At 41.5% G+C, this 24,534-nt stretch overlaps 1 protein-coding gene across 12 annotated transcripts in view; it reads right to left on the bottom strand.

Moving 5' to 3' along the window:
• Positions 1 to 24,534, bottom strand: part of Plpp4 (phospholipid phosphatase 4) — a 167,439-nt gene that overhangs the window by 106,803 nt on the left and 36,102 nt on the right. For 7 of the 12 annotated variants that reach the window (XR_010046254.1, XM_063244851.1, XM_063244850.1 and 4 more), the window contains exon 2: positions 3,310 to 3,418. The exons of 4 other annotated variants lie outside the window; for them this stretch is intronic. Coding sequence is in view for 6 of the 8 variants with exons in the window: in XM_063244856.1 (XP_063100926.1) it covers positions 3,310 to 3,418 (109 nt within the window). In the remaining 2 variants the exon portion in view is untranslated. Of the gene's footprint in view, positions 1 to 3,309; positions 3,419 to 24,534 lie in introns of those variants that run through there. One more of the 12 variants, XM_063244854.1, reaches the window with a different exon arrangement.

Genomic DNA, 24,534 nt, shown 5'->3' with positions numbered 1-24,534 from the left:
ACATCCTGCCTTGCCACAACACTAGAACCACATCTAAGCTTCCAGTCTTGCCTCTTCCAGATTCTATTCTGTATCTAAGTGCCCTCCTTCCTAAGTCGCTGTGGGGTTCCTGAGGCTATTTCACATACTTGATTTGACTTCTATTGCCTTCCATTGCCCATATGGTTTCATACTCACTGCAGGCTCCATGGAAGCCTGAATATACAGAGATAGCCATAATAAACAATAACAAAGAGTGTATTGAAAATCAACAACTAATAACCAAACTGTCCCATTCTGAGAAGTAGGTAGTTAGCATGCTCTCATGAACCCCACACACTCAATAAAGAACCATGACTCTTTTGAATAAGAGAGCGGCCTTCTGTAATTACTCATTGGAAATATCTGGGGCTGGAAGCTTGGAAATACTCAGGAAATGGCAAGTCCAACCTCAGTGATTTTGAAAATAATTCTTACTTTGTCCCTCTGGTCAACACTGAGTCATCAAGACAAAAACACTCTTGGAAGGAACAGTCCCACACACCTCTAACTTTCATGTTGACAGGCATGTAACCTGAGCTGAGGATGCCAGACAAAGAAAATACACTTCCTAGTGACATTATTACCACTTGCTCTGTACTTACTCAATCTCCTAACCATTATTCTGCTAACTTTCTTGTCACATCTGATCAATTGGCTTCTCTAAAACACATACACATACATATACACACACATATCCATGACTGTAAAGGCAGTTACCCAACAGAAAAACACCTGGGTCACTGTTGTCTTGATTATAAAATTTGCCTTTAATTGGAAAGATTCCAATTAAAGAGATCTAAGATTTTGTTTATGTATTAAATAATGAAATTTGAGTTGTCAGGCCAAACCACACTTCCCATGAGCCAGGCAGCTGTCATGGGAAACACAAAGAAAATCAAGAAGCCAAACCACACCTTCCCATGAGTCATCCAACATGAGGGCTAGAAGACAAGAAGACCAACACCCCTTTCCTCCAACCACCTCACCCCAGTAAATGGACTGATTTGGAGCAAGTCAGGCTGAGATGACAGCAACTGAAATAAAATAAATAATTTATTGCTTGTATTGTGCGATCAACTCTGCAGGCCTAAACCTGGTAGTCTGAGCATCTATTCGTAGGATAACAATATGCATTATAGCAACTGTGGGGGATTTCCTCCTGTCTTGTTTTTGAAGTCCAATGTTTTATTCCATTTTACTGATTTATTGTTGTATCTGGTAATATGGGCAACTATTTTGAAGATACAATATGCAAAAAAACAACCATTATTAAATTCCTATCATCTTGAAGAGGTTGTTGTTGTTGTCATTTGGTTTTTGTTAGTTTTTTAATTTATTTGCTTCTTAGTTTTTCTGTTATCTATTCTCTTTAAAATAAAAGTTTGAGCTTTCAAAAAAATCAAGGTATTTTAAGTATCAGTGAAAATATATGCTCCATTAAACATTCTTCCACAAACATCCAAAGGTTTAAAAAAATCAAAAGCTGACAAATGATATCTTATATTAAACTCTTAATAAAATCCTAGAGAACAAATCTAATTTATGGCATGACAAAGTGTTTTTCAACTTTGTGTTGCAGGTATTATAAATCTATCTACTGCTTTCTTTGTTTTATTATGGAATTTCACTAAATCTTATAACCAAATGTATAAAATTCATCAACTGCTATTAACAAAATAAAAGGTCGAGCTTATTTCATAAGGAGATTAGAGAGAGTGAATCAATACGTGTGGCTGAATACCCTTCTATTCTCTGAGAATCATAGCACTGAATAACTTCTCTGCTGCCTGGGTCCTACTGCTGCCAACATGCAAATTGCTCCATCCTATTTGTGTCTGTAGCCAGAATATTTGTGGCATTTGTATCTAGTCTTCAAAACAATACACTGTTAATAAATCTAGGGCACAGCTACAAATTTTTCACAATGTCCCATATGAATATGTATCTCTAAATTGTGTTTACAGCACATGAAATGTAGACTCTTAAGAAGAATAAGTGATAAATGGAAGCTTCCCCCTATTAAAGCCATAAACTCATTAGGCACACACTGATTCCTTCATTTCTAGGGTTTATAGGAGATTTGAGCTGAAATGAAAAAATGTTGTGTAGAAATACTAGTATTAGTTATGCCCTACTCCCAATAACCCTAAAATTTCAATTTCCCAAAGATTTAAAAAAATGTATTTTATTTTCCAGCAGAAAAGTCATTATGAAAAAGCATACTAACAATACTTTAATGGGCATGTGGTGTTATAGGCATTTTGGAGCACTTGAAAAAGTCTTTCTAATCATCATTAACAGGATTTCCTCCATGAAATCAGAATGATTTCTCTGCAAATGCATAAGTGGCCCTCATGTGTTCCATGAGGGTTCTGGAACTGCCACCTCAATTCCCAGAGACACAGGCACAAAGGTAGGTCAACAGGAATAAATTTCAGTTGTTGTTCCATGAAAAGGGAGAGGTTTGACATTTCCTCTTCTACAGGAAGGTTTGATGGCAGCTCTCCAGGGGGTAATTAGCATCAGCTGGGAGTCCTAGATACTATACTCCCAGCCTACAGGGCAGCCTTGGGCAGAAAACTGAGCTCCAGAGCAGGCTCACTAACTGTGTGAGTTTAGACAAGTTGCTTGTATCTGTGGGATGTACTTCTGCATCTGTAACATGTGAACAATAATGACACCTTTCCCACTATGATAGAGCAAAACCAAATGAAATGAACCTTCCTGAAGTTCCCAGCAAAGTGGCTTGCATGTATAAAGTGAGGGAGACAGGGTTGCAATCACCATGCAGCAGAGGCAAGAGGTAAAAACAATCTCAATATACCTACCAGATAGCTGGATGCTTATCATTTTACTATGGAAGAGAGAGTCACATGATGGTATGCATAGGTTAGTATACAGGGTAGTCTTATGACTACATGGGGACAGGTAAAACCAGGTAAGTGGCTAACAGAGATTCATGGTGGCTGAGTTTGGCAAAATCAAAGGAGAAAAGACAGGAAATTATTTTTATTTGTCTTCTTTTACTATCTATATTTTGAAACAGCTCAGCATAGCCTGTGTAATTGAGTCTCTTCTCTTTCCAAAACATTAGGCAATTGTGACTTCTCATATGACCAGGCAGTACTGCACAATCTGGAACTGAATTTTAATTTGATAGGTGGTTATTCTTCTCTTTATTCTGACCTGCCCACTGTCTTCAGTGGGGGCTGGAAAAGCTAAGCTGCAAGCCCCTTTGGCTCACACTTGGGAGAATGGTCAAATCAGCCATGAAATGACGGTACTTACAAACATGAGGCGGGTAGGTATGTTGTCTGATTGCACCAAAGGATTTTTATAGAGCCAGATCTCTTCCGGCTGGATGACTCTCTGGAATGGGTCCAAAAACTCTGTGAAACTGAAACAAAACAAAGAAAAGTGGGTGAAATATGAACATTCTACTTCTGCCAGAAGTCCCTGCTCTATGCCCTCCAGGGGAGGACTCGATTGTCCAGAAAAGAAGAAATGAGCAGCCCCTGCTGATGGGTCTCAGTCACTTCCAATTGGAGAAACACGAAGAGTCACTGAGAGTTTATAAAACCTGCTGTCTCCACCTGCCAGAAGACCCAATGAGATGCACAAAGAAATGTCTGAGACTGTCTCACAAAGGCTGTGAGAACCTGGGGCTCCAAAGTGAGCCTGAAGCTGAACTGACAGTGGTTCAGACAGGAGCAAGACACAGTCTCAGGGGGCCTGAAGGAGAACAAAAGTGAGGGAGCAACTGGCTCCACTAGGACTGGAACCATACAATTTCATCTCCCATGTCATTTAAATGGTGCAACGCTGCCACCATCACCTCTAGTAGGAGGCAGAGTGAGAATAAAAAGCTGCCAAGATAAGATGGAAGATTGGACCAAGAGGAATGTAGAGATGAGGAAAACAAGAAAGATAAAGGGAAATGAAGCATATTCCGGGTCTGCTGATGTAACACCTGTAAGCATTCTGCTTCCTAATTTCTTCACCCTTGGAGACACTCAATTCATCCTAAGAAACCACAACACTCCTGTCCACGTTGAGTATTAATTGGTTACCAGCAAATATCATTAAGGGAAAAACCAGGAGCAGAGTTGGGGAAGGAATGCAAGAATTTGCATTTTCAGCCATCAGTTGTCTCAGGTCTTTAGCCCAATTCTATCTGGTGATTTTGTTCATCATGATTTCAGACATGGTCAAAGGGTCAGGAGTTCTGAGCTTTGAGTGCCAGGCCAATGAATTTTGATTTTGAGCCAGTAAGTCTATTCAGCAGATAGGATGGAAATCCAATACAGTCATGGCCCTAGCAAAAAGGAAGATGAGACAAGGAGCAGAGCAGAGAAGGGAAAACAGAGCATGGTTGGGAAGTTATAGCAGCTGTCCTGGAGCGAGATACTAGCAGGGTAGACAAGAAAAGGGAGGCAGAAGAGGACATACAAGAGAACAGGTGAGAGTGGGCAAAGCCCATGCTAAGACTTCTGCCTTAGGCTTCCAGGAAAAAGATAGCATGGGACAAGATGAGGAACACAGAAAAGAAGCAGTAGGAAAAGAGGAAGTCAGTTCTCTCATCCTCTGGGAACCATGTAGGGTGGTCAACAGTCCTGGTTTGCCCACAACTTTCCCAGGAATGAAAATCCTGGATCCCAGCATGGAGTTAAAGACAACGGATCAGTAAGCAGTGAAATAGGGAGCCTCCCTAAGAGAAATACCTCAGATCCTGGAATAACCATCCTGGAGAGGACCAGACAGAGCGAGATGGATCCTTTCAATCCAGATAGAAAATAAAGGGAAAAGAGTGGGTCAAATGTGCAGTCCCAGGGCTACCATCAGAGCAGCTAAGATTAGTGGCCACAGCTCTTTCGCTAGAGCCACCTGAACTCACATCGCCGTGACTCACTGGAGCCACAGTCATGCTGAAATTGGGGGTTGGTGAGCCCAGTAGAGAAAGGAGCCAGCATGAAGGCCTGCATTAATATGCAGTGAGTGCTCAGAATAAGACCCTCCCACAGGAAAGGGGTGTACAACTGGATGACATGTTGGAATCAGGCAGAAGGGGCCTAAATAAGGAATGGCAGTGACTTCAGTTGGTTGCTTCCTACCCAGAGCAGATTGGTGGGATCTATTTGGCCTGGGTCATGTCCCTGGCCAGGACCCAATAAGTTGTCCAGAACCAATTCAGTATGTGGAGCACACACCAGCATGGTGAAGGACCCCACAGGTTGACTAGCTGGGGGTGGGGGGGTGCAGCATATGCTGCCCCTGCTTGCACCTCAGTGACCAACAGCAAACTGGAGAGAGCATAAATCCCTAGCCAGAGTGTTTCATAAGAGCCAAAACCAACAAGGAAAGGGGCTGAGACCTCCACTATACAGCTGTATAAAAGAAACCAAAAATATGAAAAGAAAAAGAAATAAGAAAAAGTCTGCAGCCCCTACCCCTGAGAATATTAGTCCAGGAGAAGTAAATAGAAAAGAGATTGAGGGCAGCAAACATGCAATATCAGACAGGGCATGAGCAGACATAAACAGATATCTTTGGGACATCACAGATGAGCTCAAAACTGAAATATTAATTCAAGTAAAGCAAGATATAAGAAGATTAATAAAAGAAATGCTAAGCAATTCTCAAGAAGATACAGACAGAAAAATGGTGGAACACAAAAAAGCAGAGAAACATTCAATAAAGAATATAAAGAAAACCTAGAATATATGAAACAGATTTAAAGAGATTACCAGAAAATTGAATATTCCATCCAAAGTTGGAAGAATTTCCTAACAGAAACTAGAGATAGATTAACAAAACTTGAGGACAGTTTTGCAATGTGTGATTGCAAAAGGAAAGATCTCTTAAAAATAACAAGGAAACAGGCAGTAACAGTACAAAAGTTAGAAAATGACAAGAAGATCTATAAATTAATAATAACAAATGTGAGTGAAGAAGAAGGGGTAAAGACAAATGAAATAAAAGGTTATTCACAGAAATGATTGAGGAAAACTTCCCAAGCATAGGAAAAGTAAATGATATTCAAAAGTATGTGGCATACAGAACTCCAGCCATCTACAACCAAGACAGAGCTATACCCAGACATATAATAATCAAGATCCCAGAAATTCAACACAAGAACAGAATATTAAAAGCTGTCAGAGAAAAGGAACAGATCACCCAAAAAAGTAAACCTATCAGAATCAAGATAGACTTCTTGACACAAACTATCAAATGAAGAAGAGTTTGGAGCAAAGTGTTCCAAGCCCTGAAAGAAAATAACTTCCAACCTAGATTAATGTACCCTGAAAACCTGTCTCTCAAAATTAATGGAGAAACAAGATGTTTCCATAATAAAGAGGAACTGGGGGAATTTGTGACCACTAATACAACCCTACAAAAAATACTGAAGGACATTCTAAGGAGACAGAAAAAATATACCAGGATTTCAGGAACAGAGGCAGAGACCTCAATGAATGGGGCAGGCAGCGGAGGGAAGGAGAAAAGTAGACAACCAATGGCAGAAAAATACCATAGCAGAAGTGAGGCAGAGAAGGTGGCTATAATCTCTAGCATAGATGGCCTTTATATGCTAAAAAAAGAAAAAAAAACAGGCAGAGTAGATCAGGAGGTACGGTCCATCGAGATGCTCTGTATAGGAAATATAATTAACATGAAAGACTGAAAATCAAATATAAGAAAACAATGCTCTAGCGACAGGGAACCAGAGAGAAATAGGTCATCTTGACCAGCACCTGCAGATAGGTTGGAAAGACATACTTTTGCACAGTAGAGAACTTTTGTAGATAAAGGAATACAACTTGAGATCAAGTCCAGGAGTGAGAAGGTTTGGAACCACTTAGGTAAATAGCAGATTGCCCCCTCCACCAAAAAATGAGGGAGTTGGTGGGACCCAAAATGTGCAGTGCACCATGTAGGAGTGAAAGAGGAGAAATAGTCTAAAAAAGGAAGGCAGAGGATATTGTTAATAGTGCACATTATTCTCACTATTCTGTTTAGATGGATTATATTCTGTTCCAGTTTGTCTACTTGTACTAGATTTGAGGGCACAGACAGCTATCCCCAAAATAGCAGGATATAGTACAGTAATCATCCTTAATTTTCTATTAGCTTAATCTGAAGCCCTGTATAACTTACACTCTCTTATCATGACTGATCTTATTTGAATCTGGTTTGTTAGATTGCTGTTTTGTATTGACTTATTTTACTCCAATCTTTTATGATTGATAGTATCAAGTCTGAAAGTATAGGCAACTACATTGAAGATGACAAGATTCACTAGAATACCCACTCTGGCTTGATTATTACCTGCTTTTAAAGTCTTACAATGTCTATAATGTTTCATTTTTATTAATATTTGTTATGTAATGCTATATTCAATTATACTAAGCCTGATGACATAGACAATTCTATTTAAGATAACAAGAGACATCATAGTAACCACTGTAGATCACCTTGTGTTGTGCATTTATATGAATTTTTAATTTCATGTTTTTCTAGGAATTTGTTTTGTTTTTCCTTCTAACAGAAAGGATGAATATACATGTAGAGACTTATGAATGTGTTGAATTTACAAGTAGTTTATGGGAACTGATTATGTAAAGCATGGTAAAATGAACAACTACTTTAAAGAAAAAGAGACACTATGTACCCAGCGCTGATTCCGTAGCATCATGATTTGAAAGCCAGAAATACTATTATTCTTTGTTCAGGGTGATTTTAGCCTTTTTGTTTGTTTGTTTAATTTCAACATATATGAAGGTATGGACAGCTATTTTGGAGAGAATGAGAGACACTATGACAGCCATTTTCGACTTCCCTATTATCTGTTCTTGAAGACCTAAACTGCCTTCATCATCTTGTTTGGATGTTTTACACTATGTTGTTTTGTATGAATTCACTATATGTGAAGACATGAACAACTACTTGGAAGAAAACAAGAGACAATATGATAGTGAAGAACTCTGGTTGTCTTTTGTTGAAATCTATGTCTCTTACATTGCCTCCTTATGTTCTGTTTTGTTCTGTTGTGTTTAATTTTACCCTCTTTAAAATAAAAAAAAAAAATTAAAATCCCAGATCCCAGGAAACCCCTCGATTTTGAGATTCATCCCTAAAGCTGTCCCAATTTCAAACCAGAATTCAGGCTCTAACAGGTTTGATGTCTATCCCAGACTCTAAATGCTATGTGACTAAGATTCATCTATATTTTCTTCCACTTTGAGGCTAAGCAAGGGCAGGGACTATTTTAGGGCTATAAACTCAGGGTCCACTAGGATTCCCTGGCCACTGGGGGAACCAGATACTGCAGTACTTAATATCTGCTTGGGAGTTTGAATAGCTTTGCAGTAATAGTCTCACTCTGATCAATCCACATGCAATTCTCTTGTGTATCCAAAAGAAGCCTAAATTTCACACTGTCTTTCACACATGTCTTTCATACTCAGTCTTTCCCTCCCTCTTTCTATGGACCCCTTCACTAACTGTGAGGCTTTGAGGACTAAAATTCTGTGTATTTATACAACTTCAAAAATATGAGAGTGTTTATAAGAGTTCTATTCCACATTGTACCCCCCACACCTCCACCTGGCCTATGGAAGTCACTTTGCAAATATTTCCCATGTAGAGCATCATTACACAGCCCAACCATTCATCAATCTGAACCAGGAACATACCTACTGCAGGATCTGATCATAAGTGCACTGAGACCACTTCATCAGTACAGAAGCATCTCCAACCAGCCTTCCACACTTTCTCCAAAGTGAAGCATAGAGAAGCGCTTGATTCAGGCTTTGGGAAACATGCTCTCTGCCCCAATTCTCCTGTCAGCTGTTCTGTGCTGTGGGAATAAGCCACTTGCCCTCCTGGGGCCACATCTCCACCAGGGAAGTATGGACTAAATCAGGAGCCTTGACTGCTGATCAGTAAGAACCTTTGGAAGACTACTCTGCCCAAGATCTACATGTCTTGCATATTTAAAATAATGCATATTTAAATTATTACATATTCAAAAGACTTCCTCTGGTTCCTTGATGGGCCTGGAGTCTCTATAACTGAACTAAGTGATGCCTAAGGGTCTTATACCCTGTCTTTAAGGATTAACAGACTTGCATCATGCTTCAGAAGAGGCTCTGAAGTCAGACCCATCAGTTTTTATAAACCAGCTTTTACTGTGCGACTCCTGGATAGTTCTTCCCTTAATGTCTCTGAACATCAGTCTCGCCATCTATAAAATAGACACACCTTAAAAAGTTAGAATGAAAGTTAAATGAAAGCATGTACCTGGAATGTCTAACAACATGAACAGAAGCCAGTATCTTATTTCCATAATCACTTTAGTGTAAGCTGAGAGCTGTATACTGTTAACTTGGCAGTTTTGGAGGTTGTGTTTGTTTTTGTGACAGCCTACTCCTGGATCCTAAATGTGGTTTTAAAACATTTCAAATGAAATGAAATAGAATGAATTTTGTTTGAAAGATGATTTTAAGAATATGTAACCTACTTGTTATAACTCAACTTTCAATAACACTCCAGTTACTATGGCTACACAACAAATCTCTCCAAAACATTATTTTACCCATGGATTTGTGTATCAGGAAAGTGAGAGAGGTTTGGCTAGGTAGTTCTAACTTAGCATCTTTCATTGCTCATAGAAAATGACATTGGCCATGGTTACAGTCACCTGAGGAGTGGACCAAACTGCCCATCAAGATGGCTGACCATGCAGCCAGCCATGGACGTTGGTTGTCAGCTGGGAGCCGAGCTGGAACTGTCACCTGGGGCATTTATGCATACCTCTCCAGCTGTCTCATGGTTAATAGCATTCTTCATGGTCATTGGTTCTCCCCAGAATAGATATTCTGAGAGCAGCAGACAGAAACTGAGTAGCTTTCTCTGACCTCACTTTCAGAGATACACAGTATCATTCCTATCACATTATTTATTAGAAGCAAGTATTAAAAGCAGCCTGATTAAATGGAGGGAACTAACTTTGCCTCTTGATCAGGGTATAGCAAGATCTCACTACAACATGTAGGTGGATGAGGATATAGCTACAGCTACCTCCAGAACACTATCTGCCACCAATGGAGTGTTATTAACCATATTAATCAGTCTCACTCTCAGAGCCCCCAAAATTTGATTCTTCACACAGTAAGCCATAGCTTCAGGAACTAGACAGGCCCCTGAGCACTTTCCTCACTCACTTTGTCTCTCAGATTCTACCTGCCTCATGGTAATTTTTCTAACCCTAGTTGCACAATCCCTCATCCTACCCAGAGTAGCTGTAACCACAAGACATCCATCAAGCAAATTATACTGGGAGTGGAAGTACCAAGAATGATAGATGTCTCTTCTCCAGCCATGCTCCAGCCACCAGCTTCTGTGTCAGAGAACTCAGATGATGAGGCAGTTACTCAGAAGACCCAGGACTTAAAAAGTAAATGGGGGCAAAGGAGGGAATGCAAAGGAATGGAGAGATAGTGAAGATATTTCCACAGGTGGCTGCCCAGACCCAGAAGCATTGTTAGGCGTGCTTTTTAGAAGTGGGTAGAAAAACCAAAAAATAGAAGGACTGCTTCTAGGTGAATAGTGGAGATGTGATTTCAGTTGCCTTCTCACAAAGGCTCGCCATGCAGTGAGGACCCCAATAGTATGTCAAGTCAGTGGGACCGACATTTCAATGTATCTAAGAAACATTTGGGCTTTTGTGACTACAGATCCAGATGCAAGGAATGCTGAGAGTTGGCATTTCAAGCAAGCTTCCTATGATGCAATGACATAGTGCTGCTGATGTGCACATCAAACCTTGAGACAGAAAGGCCATCAGCATCCCCTGGGACTCCCTGGCCCCAAACCAGACCTAGTGAATCAGAGCATACACATGACAAGACCCTCCAGGGTTTCATGTGCATGCTATGAACTTCAATGCTCTCAAGAAAAAAAAAAAAGTTTCTTTCCCCACACTGAGCCATTTGAGAACCAGGTTGCCCAATTTTACCTTCCTCCACCCGTACTGTTATTTTTCTTTAGATTAACTCCCCCTGTAAACCAACCTTACTTTAGAAGAAATTTCATGTCACTCCTTAGTTACAAAGCCAGCAACCTCTCCATATACACTTGGTGGGCTACATCCATGTTCAATTTAACTCACCTCACAGAGCCACTAAGGTTATCTCAAGCCCAACTTGCATCAAGGGAGAGGAAAACAACATACAAACCCAAAGCAAAAATTTAAAAGCCTGGCCCTCTAGGAACACTCAACATAGAGGAAAATGGCCCTGCCAGCATCAGACAGTGCTGCATGTGTCAGCATCTTCCTGGCCACTGTAGTGACTGACATCCTTGAATTATCAAGGAAAGGCTAAAGCAAGTACAGGAATTCTGGGACCACTGGAAGGTAGTAAATGCAGTGCAAATAAAAACATCATAACACCCCAAGGACTTGAACACATCTATGGACACACAGATCCTCTGGGGCTATGTTGAGATCCATTCTCCTCATCAGTGGTACCTTCCCATCTCTGCAGAGACTTGGTTAAGAACAAAAGAATTAGGATGATAATGTAGAAAAAGCAGGATCTGCTATACCTAAAATGCAGGGATCACTGCTCCATTAGCTATTTTATGTCACAATATCTTTAACAGTGGGACATGACTTTTAAAATCTCATCAAATTTGATAATCAAAACTAAACAGGAAGAGTCTTATGTCAGAAGGAGATCTGGATATCCAACATGTCATAAAGTGTCATTTATTAGTCATTTCAAATAAAACACACTATTTATTAGACTGCTCAGGTATGAAACCAGTATTTTCATAATTATCAATGAACTCAGCTTCACCACAGGCCCCAGTACAATTTCTGAACAACTCACTTCTTTCTTCAATATAAGCATTCATAAAATGTTAATGTTTGCCAACATCTTTCTAGAAATTCAACTAAAAATAAAATGTCTAAACTGTGTGAGTTAAATATTTCTATGCAAAAACCATAACGTTACTACCAAAACATATCACTATTTTGCATGAAAATTGTAACTTTCCAAAGTTAAGTAATTTGTTAATTTTAATAGAATTCATCCTTCTGTTTCTTTGCTGTTTTAGACAATTATTTTAATGTATGCATATCTTAATTTCTTGCTTAAAAAGTAGAGACTGTTACTTTTCTTCTTAGTTATTTCATGATAAAGTTCCAAGAATCTAGAAAATATACGTGATAAAAATTCAGACATAATTCTAACTTTTAGCCAACTAATTCTCTCCAAGCAATCCATGCAGGTTCAGGCATAGAATCAATGCTTAAATTCTCCTTGACTACATATTTAATACATACACACAACAATGCACAAATATACATACACGCACACATATCAAATTCAAGTTTAAAGGAATAGAAGGCTAGAAAAAGCATACAATTTTTAAATTGCAGGAAGAATCCATTAAAATTGACTGAAATGAAAAAGAGGCTCTGATGCTGGCAAAGAATAAGATGCAGGAAGTACACAAACAGGAATGAAATCAAATGACAGAAAACCAAAGGCATTTTCCCAGGGAGGGCATCCCAGCTCAAGGTTACTCTTTCATTCTAAATCACGAGATCTTCCTCCCTTTTTTGTTCACCGGTATCTTCACTTACAAGCAAGCAACAGGTGCAGGTTTTGGGACCACACAGCACAGCTGGGTATGCTGTAGCCTTTTTACTCACCTGGCAACAAGTAAGAACATGCTCTACCACTGGAAGTTCCCAGAGCCTGGCCAACTGGGGAAGCATCAGAACAGTGTCAGATGACACATTCACCCATTCCTAAGGTTCCTGTGGCTAGTCCTATCCTGTGTCTCAACCTGACTTCAGGGCACAGAAGGGGACAAACAGCAGATTATCAACTTTGTCAATTGTGTATTCATTCAACAAATATTTACCAAGTCTATGATGTGCTAAGTATCACCTTATAACATTACTAACATAACAAAACTATAGTCCCTAGGCTGTGGAGACTACACTCCAGGAATCCTAAGTCATCATCAATTTGGGTATGACATGCTAATGTCTTTATGTAGAGGCCTCAGAATATTATCTACACATGAGACTGTCACCTTACTTTGCTTTAAGGAGTTCTCCAGTTTACAGTACTTTTATAGTTGGACCTGTGAAAGTGACACTCAAAGGTACTGGTGAGGACCCTGGTCCTCTAGAGATGTTACAGAGTGTGCTCTATCACTGTCCCCATTCTGAATATGACAATATACTTTTCTTAAAATGGAACCATCCAAGAGAATATCCAGTCTCAACATCACAGTAGCAGTAGTAGAAAGTTCCTGGACAAGGGACTGTCACCTTGAGCCTTCTCTCACTCAGAACTCCAGTCTCCTCATTATCCTCCAAAGTATTCTATGAATTTTGTAATGGATCTTAGCATATATGTCTTGACAATAATCTTCTTTCTAAATCAGATGATACTCCAGGTACTTTGAGAGTCACGTTAGCTAACATCCTTCTCCATCCCTTCCCCAACAATAAAGCATACAAATTAAACAGAAATATGAACTTAATCAGATAACTAGACTTGGTTCAAATCCCTGGTCAGCATTTTCCAGTTGGGGAACTTGAGAGAAGTCACTTCCCTTCCCCTCCACCCACCAGGATTTCCATAACCACAGTTCATTGTCTGACTATTCTATGAGCAAACAATAGCCCAGAAAGTCACTTTCAACTACTTCTCTAAAGGAGAAAAACACATGGCATGTAATGTTTTTAAAAGAAAGGTTTCTAGGTGAGAAGCAACAGTAAAGCATGTTTCCTAATTGCATTATTGACATTTCCTCTCCCTCTGGCCTCTTCTACGCAAGAGGAAAGGGTCTTACAAATGGGCATTGGATATGGTCAGCAAAACAGGGCAGCTCCTCCATACCAGGCAGGGAGGAGGTTTATCAGGTTTTTCATTAGTCCTTGAAACAGAAGTGTAATGTAGTTGAATATCAGTAAAGTGCTGATGGATTATTTTGGTGAGCCATGAACCAGCAATCTGCCTCTAGATAGATCTTGCTTGGAGTTACAGTAATTGGTTATCCCCGATCACAAAAGTAATGATTACAATAACAAGTATAACTAGTTCTTGTGTTTGGATCATCCTGTGCCAAGCCCTTCACTTAGTTTCAAAAGAAATTTATGAAACAAGAATTACCATTATTCTCATTTTAAGAAATGAGGGTACTGAGGGTACAAGACACAGGGTACCTTGCCAAAGTTCACATAGCCCTGTGTGCCAGTGCCTACTATTCAGAAGACACACTGGACTTTTTTTATTTTTAAAGATAAAACATTTAAAAATAAAAAAATAGAAAAATACTCTCTCTTTCCCCTCCCTACCCCCACCCATTTGCACAGCATCTTAAATATTTTTGTGAGACAATCTTTCCTACATTTACAGACAATGATATGGCCTCACTCTTGGAAAACACAAACACTGATCACTAGTCTCACTTAGTGTGAATAACTGAGATCATATTCCTGCAGAAGGCAGTTTAATTCAGGTCAGCAAGGAGGGAGGAGGAGAAAAATGTGCAGGGAAAGTGACAAAAAAAAAAAAAAAAAAAAAAAAAAAAAAAAAAAAAAGAGGAAAGGAAAGGAAGATCCCAAGAAGTTGTTTCCAGCAACTCCCTCCTGTTACTCAAGGGGCAGCTTCCCTTGGTATCTCTGATTTAATCAACCCACTCCCTACCACAATAGGAGAGACATGCATCCATTAGACCAGCTCTGGGCCAGACAAGGAACAGCTCCAGGAATCTTTTGCTGAGATGAGCTTTCAACCAAGTGCACACCTGAGGCAGGATCTACATTCCATCCCTTTCTCTAAATCTGTCCCTTCTTCAGCTGCACTTACACAGACTCTGAGTTTCCAATCATCCCTTACGAGCAATGAGACTTTGAACAAGTACTTCACTTCCCAAGCTTTGATAGTCTCATCTGTGAAGAGCGGCTGTTAACATGCTCAGATCAGAGGTGAGTGTGCGTCTAAAGTGAGTTAATCCGTGGGTAGGACTCACAGGGTGCCAGCGTCCTATAAAAGGGTGTGAAATTTGAGCAGTGTGAAGCCTAAGCCAGGCCCTGATGTTATATTCTGTCTTGAGACCTGAAAGAGAAGGGATTCCAATGTCCTAACCACGCTTTCCTTCCCATACTGCTTCCAGGTGTAATGCCCTTTGGACAGACAACCCTTCTTACAGAGCGGACCAGGAACAGTTCCTGCCTGTCCCTGAATAATGAACTTCAGTTACCTCTAGCACACAGAATCATTCAAATAAGTCAATCCTACTCCCCAGTGGGAACCACGGGACACCCAACCCTGTGGATCCTACCAAGCCTATGTCCTACCGCCGCATTTGATCTCTATTCTATTGTGGCACTGTCTGGCACTCAATGTATTCCTCCAGACTGTCAGTATATTTAACAGATAAACTGCTGTTGATCTCATCTGTCCAGTGCTGGGGGTTGTACATGGCCAACTCCAAACCCCAAGGACAGGAATCCCTCCTTTGACACCAGTATGAAAAGGACGCGATCAGGACACGTAGCACATTTCTACACCTGCTCAGCCTGCTGGGATGGGGCAACGTGGGTTCCAGAGAGTGGTGGGATGTGTGAGCCAAACCTGGAAGGCAGAGACTCACAGAGAGAGGATCGGAACCAGCTTCCTGGATGAGGCCAAGTAACTGACTCAGGATACATCTGCTCACCCCAACCTTCTCTTCAGACTTTAGAACGAGAACACAAGTTTTCATTCCCTACCTGTGGTCCCTAAATCTGGACCCCTGGCCCTTCCTCCTGCACTCTATACCACAAGAAGCCAGGATGTCCAGTACATGGGATCCTGATGAAGCATTCCTTCCCAGCATGTAAACCCCAAATCTATCAGGATTTTGGACCCAACAGGGACATGGTAATAAATCAAACACTTCCACAAGCAAGCCAGGAAGAAAGAACGAAAGTGGCATATACAGGAGCCTGAAGAAACAACATAGCCAAATGCAACCTATGTGCTTTGGCTTGATTGTAGGTTGAAAATACATAAACAAGAGTTGTTTAAAATAAAGTACAAGAACTTTGAGGATGATTGGAAGAAACTGTGGGACAGAATAATGAACTGAGTATTAGAAGTCATTTCCCTTGTGTAATAAAGACATGGAAGTGTGGAAAATACCTTTTTAACAGCAGTAACATTAATGGGTTTAGACTCGTGATGTATCTGCAACTTACTTTCAGGTCATTCAGAAAAATGGATATGTAAACATAAATATAAGTGTAAAACAAATAGGATAAAATGTTAACAGCTATTAAATCTTGGTGGAGTCAGTGGAGAGACATTCTACTTTTCCAGCTGTACAAGTCCACAAGTAGGACCAAAAAAGGGAGAGCAGTACAGAGCACAGAGGTAACCTTACCATGAAAGATGACCAGTTAGCTGCCAAAGTCCTGGGTGCTAAAAAATTTATATTCTACTCTTGCCACTTATAAGATGCAGGAGCTTGGGAAAGGATGATCTTGTATGAGCCGGATGGCCACCGCTGTAAATGTGCCCACCTCAGGGAACAGTGATGAGGAAGGAAGGGAGGAGGTGCAGAATGAATGCAGTTGAGAGCCAGGCTGTTCTAGGCTCAGGATATTGTTTCCAGCAGGGACAGTCTATTAAAAGCCATCTCTGCTCCACAGAAAAAGCAGTGCACAATCAAACATGCCCACAGTAGAGCACAGGTGAGACTGTCAGCACGCTTGCACAAACACAACATGCAGAAAGCGTGCATCACCCAGAAGCACAAGTGAGCATAACTGCTATTTCCAACTATTCTAAACTTTTCCACAGAGAGTAGCTTCCCCTTAGATGGGAACAACTGAGAACTGGCAATGTGTTCATGGCTTGCATGCAAACAGAAAATCCTGTTCTGCATAAGCCCAGGCAGCAGAGCCTGACGCTGCAGAGGACAGTCAGCCTGTATGCTGTGAAATACGCTGCCTTGGCTACAAAGTGAAGGGAACATGACATGGGGAGGTGGTGAGGAGTTAACTGTCATTCAATTATCAGGATCCCAAAGAGGCACTCAGCAACTAGCATTAATACTACTAATCATGGAGATGTTATAACTAAAGAAATATGTATACACCGAACAAGGTGTGGACTTTATTTGGATTCTAATGAGTGTTAGAATCCAATGAGTGTTAATATCATCAGGTGTTAAAAAGAGGGAGTTATTTTGAGTTTCTGTTGTTATTTTGTCTCCTGGCTTTGGTTTTAAGTTCTCACCCATTATGTAAACCCAATGTTGAAGTATTTATCCATGGAAAATGATGCTAGGAGAACTCAGCTTCCAATCACTATTTTACACTGTAGTGCCAAGTAAAATATTTATTCCTGGATTAAATAGAAGCCTTGAGGAATTTAACCAGAACCTAAAACATTATAGAACATTCTTTACACACACCTAGGCCAGACCACACCCAGATTCTAGGACATAGCACTGAGTGGAGATTGGAGGATCTGGGCAAAAGAGAACACAAATCAATACCGTGAAGGAGGGGGGACTTAATGTGAAGGAGTTTCAAAGCTGTATTTTAACATAAACACACCAGCCAGAGAGCACTAGCTCCTATCTAGAGGTCTAGCAGTGTCTCTGAGATTTCCCTCCCACTAAATTCCCCTCTTCTGAATTCCTCCTGGGGCCACTGGGCAGCAGCCAGGTGACATCAGGCCTTTCTACTGCTCCCTCAAGGTCTCACCTCAAGGATCCAGAAATCAGCACAGTCCTAAACTGATCCCTGACCGTTTCTATATGATCCATAGTCCCCCCATGGAAGGGTGAGACTGTGTTCTTTCTATTTGGCAAGTGAGAGGAACAACCACAGTCAGGAGACCCAAGCCTGGGGACAACCTGTAACCAGCTGTGAGACCAAGAACAGGGGCTCGGGACAAGGCTGAGAACACCTGCATGTGATGAATCATTTCCCTAGAACCCACCAGCCTGCTGAGCAGCTAAACTTTGGGAAAGTGGGGAACTCCACCCTCTACCTTATAGAATGCCTGGGCTTAAGGTTTTTAAGTAGCTAAAGTATGCTCATTCTTGGCACAGAAGTTGTTTTGCTGATGGTGAGCATCACTAGGTGTCTGCATGGCCACCTTCACTGGAAATCCTTGACTCCCGAACCCAAGGTCAAATGTAGACACAGGCCTGTGGATCTGTGCTTAAATTTGGCCCAGGAGACAACCCTCTTCCAGTGCCTGTGGTCCCACAGCAGCCAGCATCCTTATGGAGGACAAGCAATAGATGCCTGTTGGTACAACTGAGCTTGGTGGCTGAGTTGAGCCACTCACTTGAAATCTTCCCACAAGAAAGATGACAAATAATTGTATCAGCAGCACTGTTGTGCATTCAGTGGCTCCAGACAGAACATGAGGGCCAATGGCAGAATGTCAGCTCCAATAGGGCAACAGAAATTTTTATCTGCTTCTGATTAAAGCTGCATTGTGAGCACTTAGCACAGTGTCTGGCATGTAGTAGCTGCTTAATAAATATGCACTGAATCAGTGCCAAAGAAATACATCCATGACAGCTGCCCCCATAAAGATGCAATACTTTGCCACATGGAACATTTAGTTAAAGCTGGCAGCTGGCAGCCCTTGGACTGAATACAGCCTGCTGCTGTGGGTTGCTCAGTGTTGTAAAAATACAACTCTTGGCCAATATTTAAAAACCAGGAGTTTTTAGATCAAAATTGAAATTTCAGGCTTCTATTAAAGAATTCAGTCCTGTCACTATGGGTCTCCAACCCTCTGTGGCAACAGTCAAAGGAGCTAAAAAAGTAGCCGCCCACTTTGGAACATCAGCTGCCCACTTTGGAAATGTCCACCTCACAATTGTCCAGACCATCCAGACTAAGGCACCCAGATGTGCCTGTGACCCATTTCCATTTTGAGTGTGCAATGTGGCACCTGTGCTCTCTTCTCCTGGCTACTGAGACAGTTTGCTAGCTTGTTATAGGCAGGGCATGTAACTGTCCTCAGGTCCCGCTGGAGCTATTTTATGAAGTCAGCTCATTGTTGACAACTGCACCTGACTTCCTTGAGTGGTTTATTAAGACTAGTTGATCCATGGCAGTTGTGTGATAACTACACCCCACTACCACCATCAGCATCACCATATTCCCAGTGAGAAGCCAGCTTGTAGACTTGCTCTCCTTTTCATCGTTCATTGCTGGAATACTGGCCCCACAGAACTCACTGCAACCAAGCTGGATACATCAGAGACATGCCAGGATACCTTTTTCATGCATTCATAGCAAATACATCTGCAGAGATACCTAGGAGAAAGGGAGAGAGGGAAGGAAGGATGGAGGGAGATCTGTTGATCTTTTGCTGAGTGTTTCCCACATGCCAGGAACCTGCCATATGCTTCTTACATCTTGTCTCAATCACTCCTCACAAGAGAAAGGTAGACACGATTTTCTGTATTTTCCAGGAAGAAAAACAGGCTCAAAGAGATTTTTCTGACCAACCCAAGGTGATTTAGGCAACATGAGCAAAAGTAAGACTCAAACTTCTAACCATAATCTTGGGTCTTCCCACTGCGCCCATTCTCTGAAATAGGGGAAGGAGGCAGGGCAATGGAAAGGCTAACGGCACCTGCCTGACTCTAAGGGGCACAGTGGGAAGAGCCAGAGCCTGCCCACATACATGTAAGGGGATGTCAGTGGATGCTGGTTAGCAGCTTTGGATTAAGGGTCAAAAGCACTAACTTGCTGCAACTCAATTAGTGCTGCTTTGTAATTGTAGGAAAATCACCCACCTTTCAGTGATTCAACTTCTTTGCTGGTGAAATGGACATTCTTATTTATTTTCAATAAGACAAGGTAGTTAAATGCAAAGCATAGATCCTGAAATCCACTTCCTCTAGTGTGACCTTGGCCAAGACGCTTAATTTCTGTGTACCTCAGCTCCATCACTTGTGTGAGAATTCTAAACAAGATCTCTCGCACATAATAAAGAGACTTGATAAACATCAGCTTTTACTCATTATTCACCTATTCACTCATTCATGCAGTATATGTTGGCATCTCACCTGCATGGCAGAACTGTTGTGATGCTCAACTATGATAGTAACATTGGAGGTGCTTTATAAGCTGTCGCCCTCTTCAAAGGGGGCTACCACTGATCCCAGGCCCCTTGAGCACTGCGTTTCTGTTCTTTGATCACTCTCCCTGTTCACTTCTTCTTGCCTTCATGAATAGTCTTGCCCCACCAGGCTATCTTGGGACTTGATCCTTCTCCAATGGTCACCACCTCTGCCCCTGGGAACTCTTGATTTCCTGGGCCTTATTGCAGTCATGGCTCAACCCCCAAGGTCCCATTTACCTCTTGTCTTGCTTCTCTATTTGCCCTTGGAGAGACAGCTATAGGTCTCTTGCTAACATGCGAAACAAGGCAAGTCCAAGAGGGAACCTGGCCCCGACCAACACTGGGAGCCAGGACTCTCGTGCTCTGTACCTGGATCAGCTGCTAACGTAATTTGAATAGTTCATCTCATCTTCCTCTGTTCCTCATTTTTCTCACTGAGGAACTGAACTGGAAAACCATTTTTCTTTTGGTCTGAATTCTGTGACTCTTACCTCTCCAGTAATGGAGAATCCAACAGCCCTAGAAGCCTTCTATATCTCAGGTGCTAAATGATGCACTTAACCTATACTTTCATTTGGACTTTGCACAGCCCTTTAGGGTAGGGATTTTTTCCTATTAAGAAACTGTGTTTAAAGGTCAAATAATATTGTTATAGTTGGTTAATAGTAAACTGTGAAGTAAATCAACTGTTGCTTCTCCTCCTTAAGTGATTTATCAAAGCTCTTTACCTTCTTTTGTAAATAGTATCAAAGTATCTTGAAATGAATCAATATTCAGTGAAACTGGCAAAATTATCAATCAGAATGACCCTGCTGTAAAATACCATTGGTGTGTCTAAATCACTGTAGGCTAAATCCATGGAAAAGTCACCCTCTCACCTGGACATACAACTGCTTTGTTTGAAAATATAACAGTAAAACAACTTGCCTCTCTCTCTGAAATATAAAAACTCAGAATAAGGAGACTTTTCTTACCATTCCCAACCTGTTGCACAACCTGCAAGACTTATGTGAGAGACTTCCCCAGAATCTGCAGTCTTTCCAGGAAGATCTTAATTGGCTTTTAAGATTTTGCACAGCACTGCAAATGTGGATAATCAAGTTTGGGAAAGAGTGTAATCAAGCTGATTTATCCACAATTATCTCCCTTATTATCCTCTTTGTTACCCCATTCTGCAATTACTTGCATGGAAAACTTTCACATAATGGAGACAGTGAAGGAGAAGGCAACAGATCGCTTCTGAACCCTCAATGATCAAAGGCTCAAATCTGCCCTTATGCCTGGATTCCCTGCAGGAGACAGCGGGGTAAGCTGTCCCCCTCGTGAGAGACAGAGTAAGTGACAGGTAAGTATCCAGTGAGTGACTCTGAAGCAAACAAGCTCTCTGCATTGTACTTATTTGGAAACCCACTATTGCTTGTACCAAGAAACCCCTCTATGACTTAGGAATGGTGAGAAAACTCGTATTATTCTAATTTTTTTCCATTTCAGAGAGAGGCAGGTTGCTTTACTGTTACAGTTTCAAACAAAGCAGCTTTATGTCCAGGTGACAGGATGACTTTTTCACAGACTTAGCCTGTAGTAGTTTAGATGCACCAATGGTATTTTACAGGAGGGTCATCCTGTCTGGTAGGGTGACAGATAAGTGCCCCATGAGCCCCTACTCTAAAGCTAACAAGCTCTTTGCACTGCACTTACTTGGAAATCCACTACCACTTGTTCCAAGAAAGGACTTGGCCCTCTCTGGTCAAGGACAGGATACCAAGACTACCAGAAGATACCTTCCAAAGACAGCTGAAAAGCAGTAGTAAAAACTGCACCCATTAATGTTGGCTACTGGCTTGGGCACTTGAAATGCTATTCTCCTATCTGCATTAAAAATAATTAAAGCCACATTACTCACAACAGCTGGCATTTATATGCCAAACACTGTTCTGGGTATACGTTTTTTCAACCCCACAACACCCCATGAAATATGTAGTTGCATGAAACCCATTTCATAGATAGTCAAACTGAGGCTTCGAGGAGCCATATAGGATCCATGCATGTAGATCTTACAGTCACATGGAGATTCCAAGATTATATTGGCTAGACAATATTCCCCTCTCAAGGTAAGGGGAAGGCAGAACAGGTCCTCACTACCCAGCAAAGTTGACCATTTAGAAGAACACTGGGGAAAAGCAAAAATAAATAAATGAATAGAAAGAATCCCCTCCCAGATGGAAGTTGGTGGGGCTGGCCTGATTTTAAGATGTTGGCAGCACCAATAAGACCCATGGTAGGTGTATAAATCCATAGGAGGAGGCCCTGGTTTCAACCCCGTCACCAACTTTGGCACACCTGCATCTCTAAACCATATTTTGTCCATCTGGGTGGACTCCAAGTGGCACCATTTAATGATACTCTAGACTTGAGAGCTTGGAATGAGAGAAGAGAGCAGAGCAACGACACCTTGAGTGCTGCTTCTCCACCCTAGCTGCTTATTAGACTTCATCGCCATGCTTTTAAAAATATCTCTGGCCTTGCTTCACCCCAGACCAATTAAATCAGAATTTCTGTGCAACTGGGATGGGACATCCTGCTCTGGAGCCACCTTACAAAGAGACAGGGAGTCAGCAATTTGGCAGGTCAATAGGACACATCTCTTTATCCTGTTCACTGGTCTTATTTCCTTTTATTTGAATTTTCTCTTTGATTTTTTTGTCATTGTTTCATTTGTTTCCTTTCTGAATGAATCAATAATGGACCTTTCAAAAATGTATAAGAATCCACAGTAACTGGCATCAAAAACCATTTGCATGTTTTAAGTGCCACCCATGAACCTTTCTATGTGGTGGGGACTCCCCTGTCAGTTTGGAGCTAAGCCAGCAGGCAATGTTCTCTCTGTCTGTGTTGTTTGTCCTTGTTTTAGACTAGTCTACACTGGAAGCAGGACTGTAGTCCTTGAAGGTCACTCTTTTTGGACATATCAAGAGAAGGGTTTGTACTTCAGGAAGAGGGACCAGGTGGCCCCTCTCCAGCCCCAACTGAGAGGCTCAACTCCTGCGTAGGCACAAAGACCTTAGTGAGTATTTGAGCCACAGAGTTATGGCAGGTGCTGGGATTCAGAGTAGATGAGACATTAGCCCCCATCCATAGAGATCCTCATCTCAGAAAAAGGCACAAGTTTAAAACTGACTGCATGAGGTTACTACTGCTGCTATAACAAACAATCACAAAGTTAACAGCTTTGAATAGCATGAGTACTGGATGTCAAAAGTTCTGATGTAGGTCTCATCAGTCTAAAATTGATGTGTGCTCCTCTCTGGAAGATTCAGGGAAAAAATTCACTGCCTGGCTTTCACAGTTTCTACAGGACACCTTCATTCCTATGGCCCGTGGCCCTCTCAGTGTCAAAGCCAACCCACCTATGTTGCATCTCTCTGACTTTCTTTTACGCCCCTTGTTCATCTACTTTTAAGAGCATAGGTGATTGGATTGAGCCCATGTGCCAGTCAGTATAACCTATCTATCTCAAGGTCAACTGATTTGTAACCTTAGCTACATCTTCAAACTTAATTCCCTTGGCCATGTCAGGAAAATACTCACAAGCTCAACTATGAGGACGTGGATTTATTTGGCAAAACGGGATTGCCACACACTGACTGTGTATAGCTACTTGCATACACAGTTATGTGACAGGGAAAAAGAGCAGATCCTATGCTCTTACTTTTTCCTTTTTATTACTAAAATAACATGTAAATATGGATAGGAAAAAAGTCAATAAGACAATTCCTACAATGGTACCAATGATAGTAACTGCCTCATCGCTGTCACTTCACATTTGAGTCTAATGGGACTCAGTTCCACGCAGATATCACTCATTGCTGGTTGGCTCCACCAGACTCTAAACTCCATGACCACAGAGCTCTCATCTGTCTTTCTGTCTCTAGCCCAGAACTCCATCCATGGAGAGGTGCCAAGCCCGTGGTGGTGGCTGACAGTAGACAATAACCAAAGATCCTCATCATACCTGCTCCCTTTTAACTGCTTTTATGTACATTAACTCCATCAGCCTCACTGGCCTTCTAATGGAGGTGCTCCATTGTTTGCTATGAACAATCCACACCAGCATCCCTCTCTCAAGCTACGCTCAGGACCCCCAGAAGTGTCATCCAGCATGCTTGCCTGCCTCTAGGAGTGCCAGCTTAGGTGGGGTGTACGGGACTAGGACAGAGATTCAGATGAGGAGCGTTCAGTGAGAATCTCCAGCAGCCTAGCAGTGGGAAGGTACAAGGCCTTCAGAGCCTTGGGAGTCTGGGTTGAGATTCTGGCTCTGCCGCTTAGTGCTGTGATC

The sequence above is a fragment of the Cavia porcellus genome, unplaced genomic scaffold (genome assembly GCF_034190915.1).
Source record: "Cavia porcellus strain 051 isolate PalLab524CR breed Dunkin Hartley unplaced genomic scaffold, mCavPor4.1 scaffold_2, whole genome shotgun sequence".
Classification (NCBI taxonomy): Eukaryota; Metazoa; Chordata; class Mammalia; order Rodentia; family Caviidae; genus Cavia; species Cavia porcellus.
The sequence above is the reverse complement of the archived record's forward strand: the minus strand, read 5'-3'. Positions and strand labels throughout refer to the sequence as shown.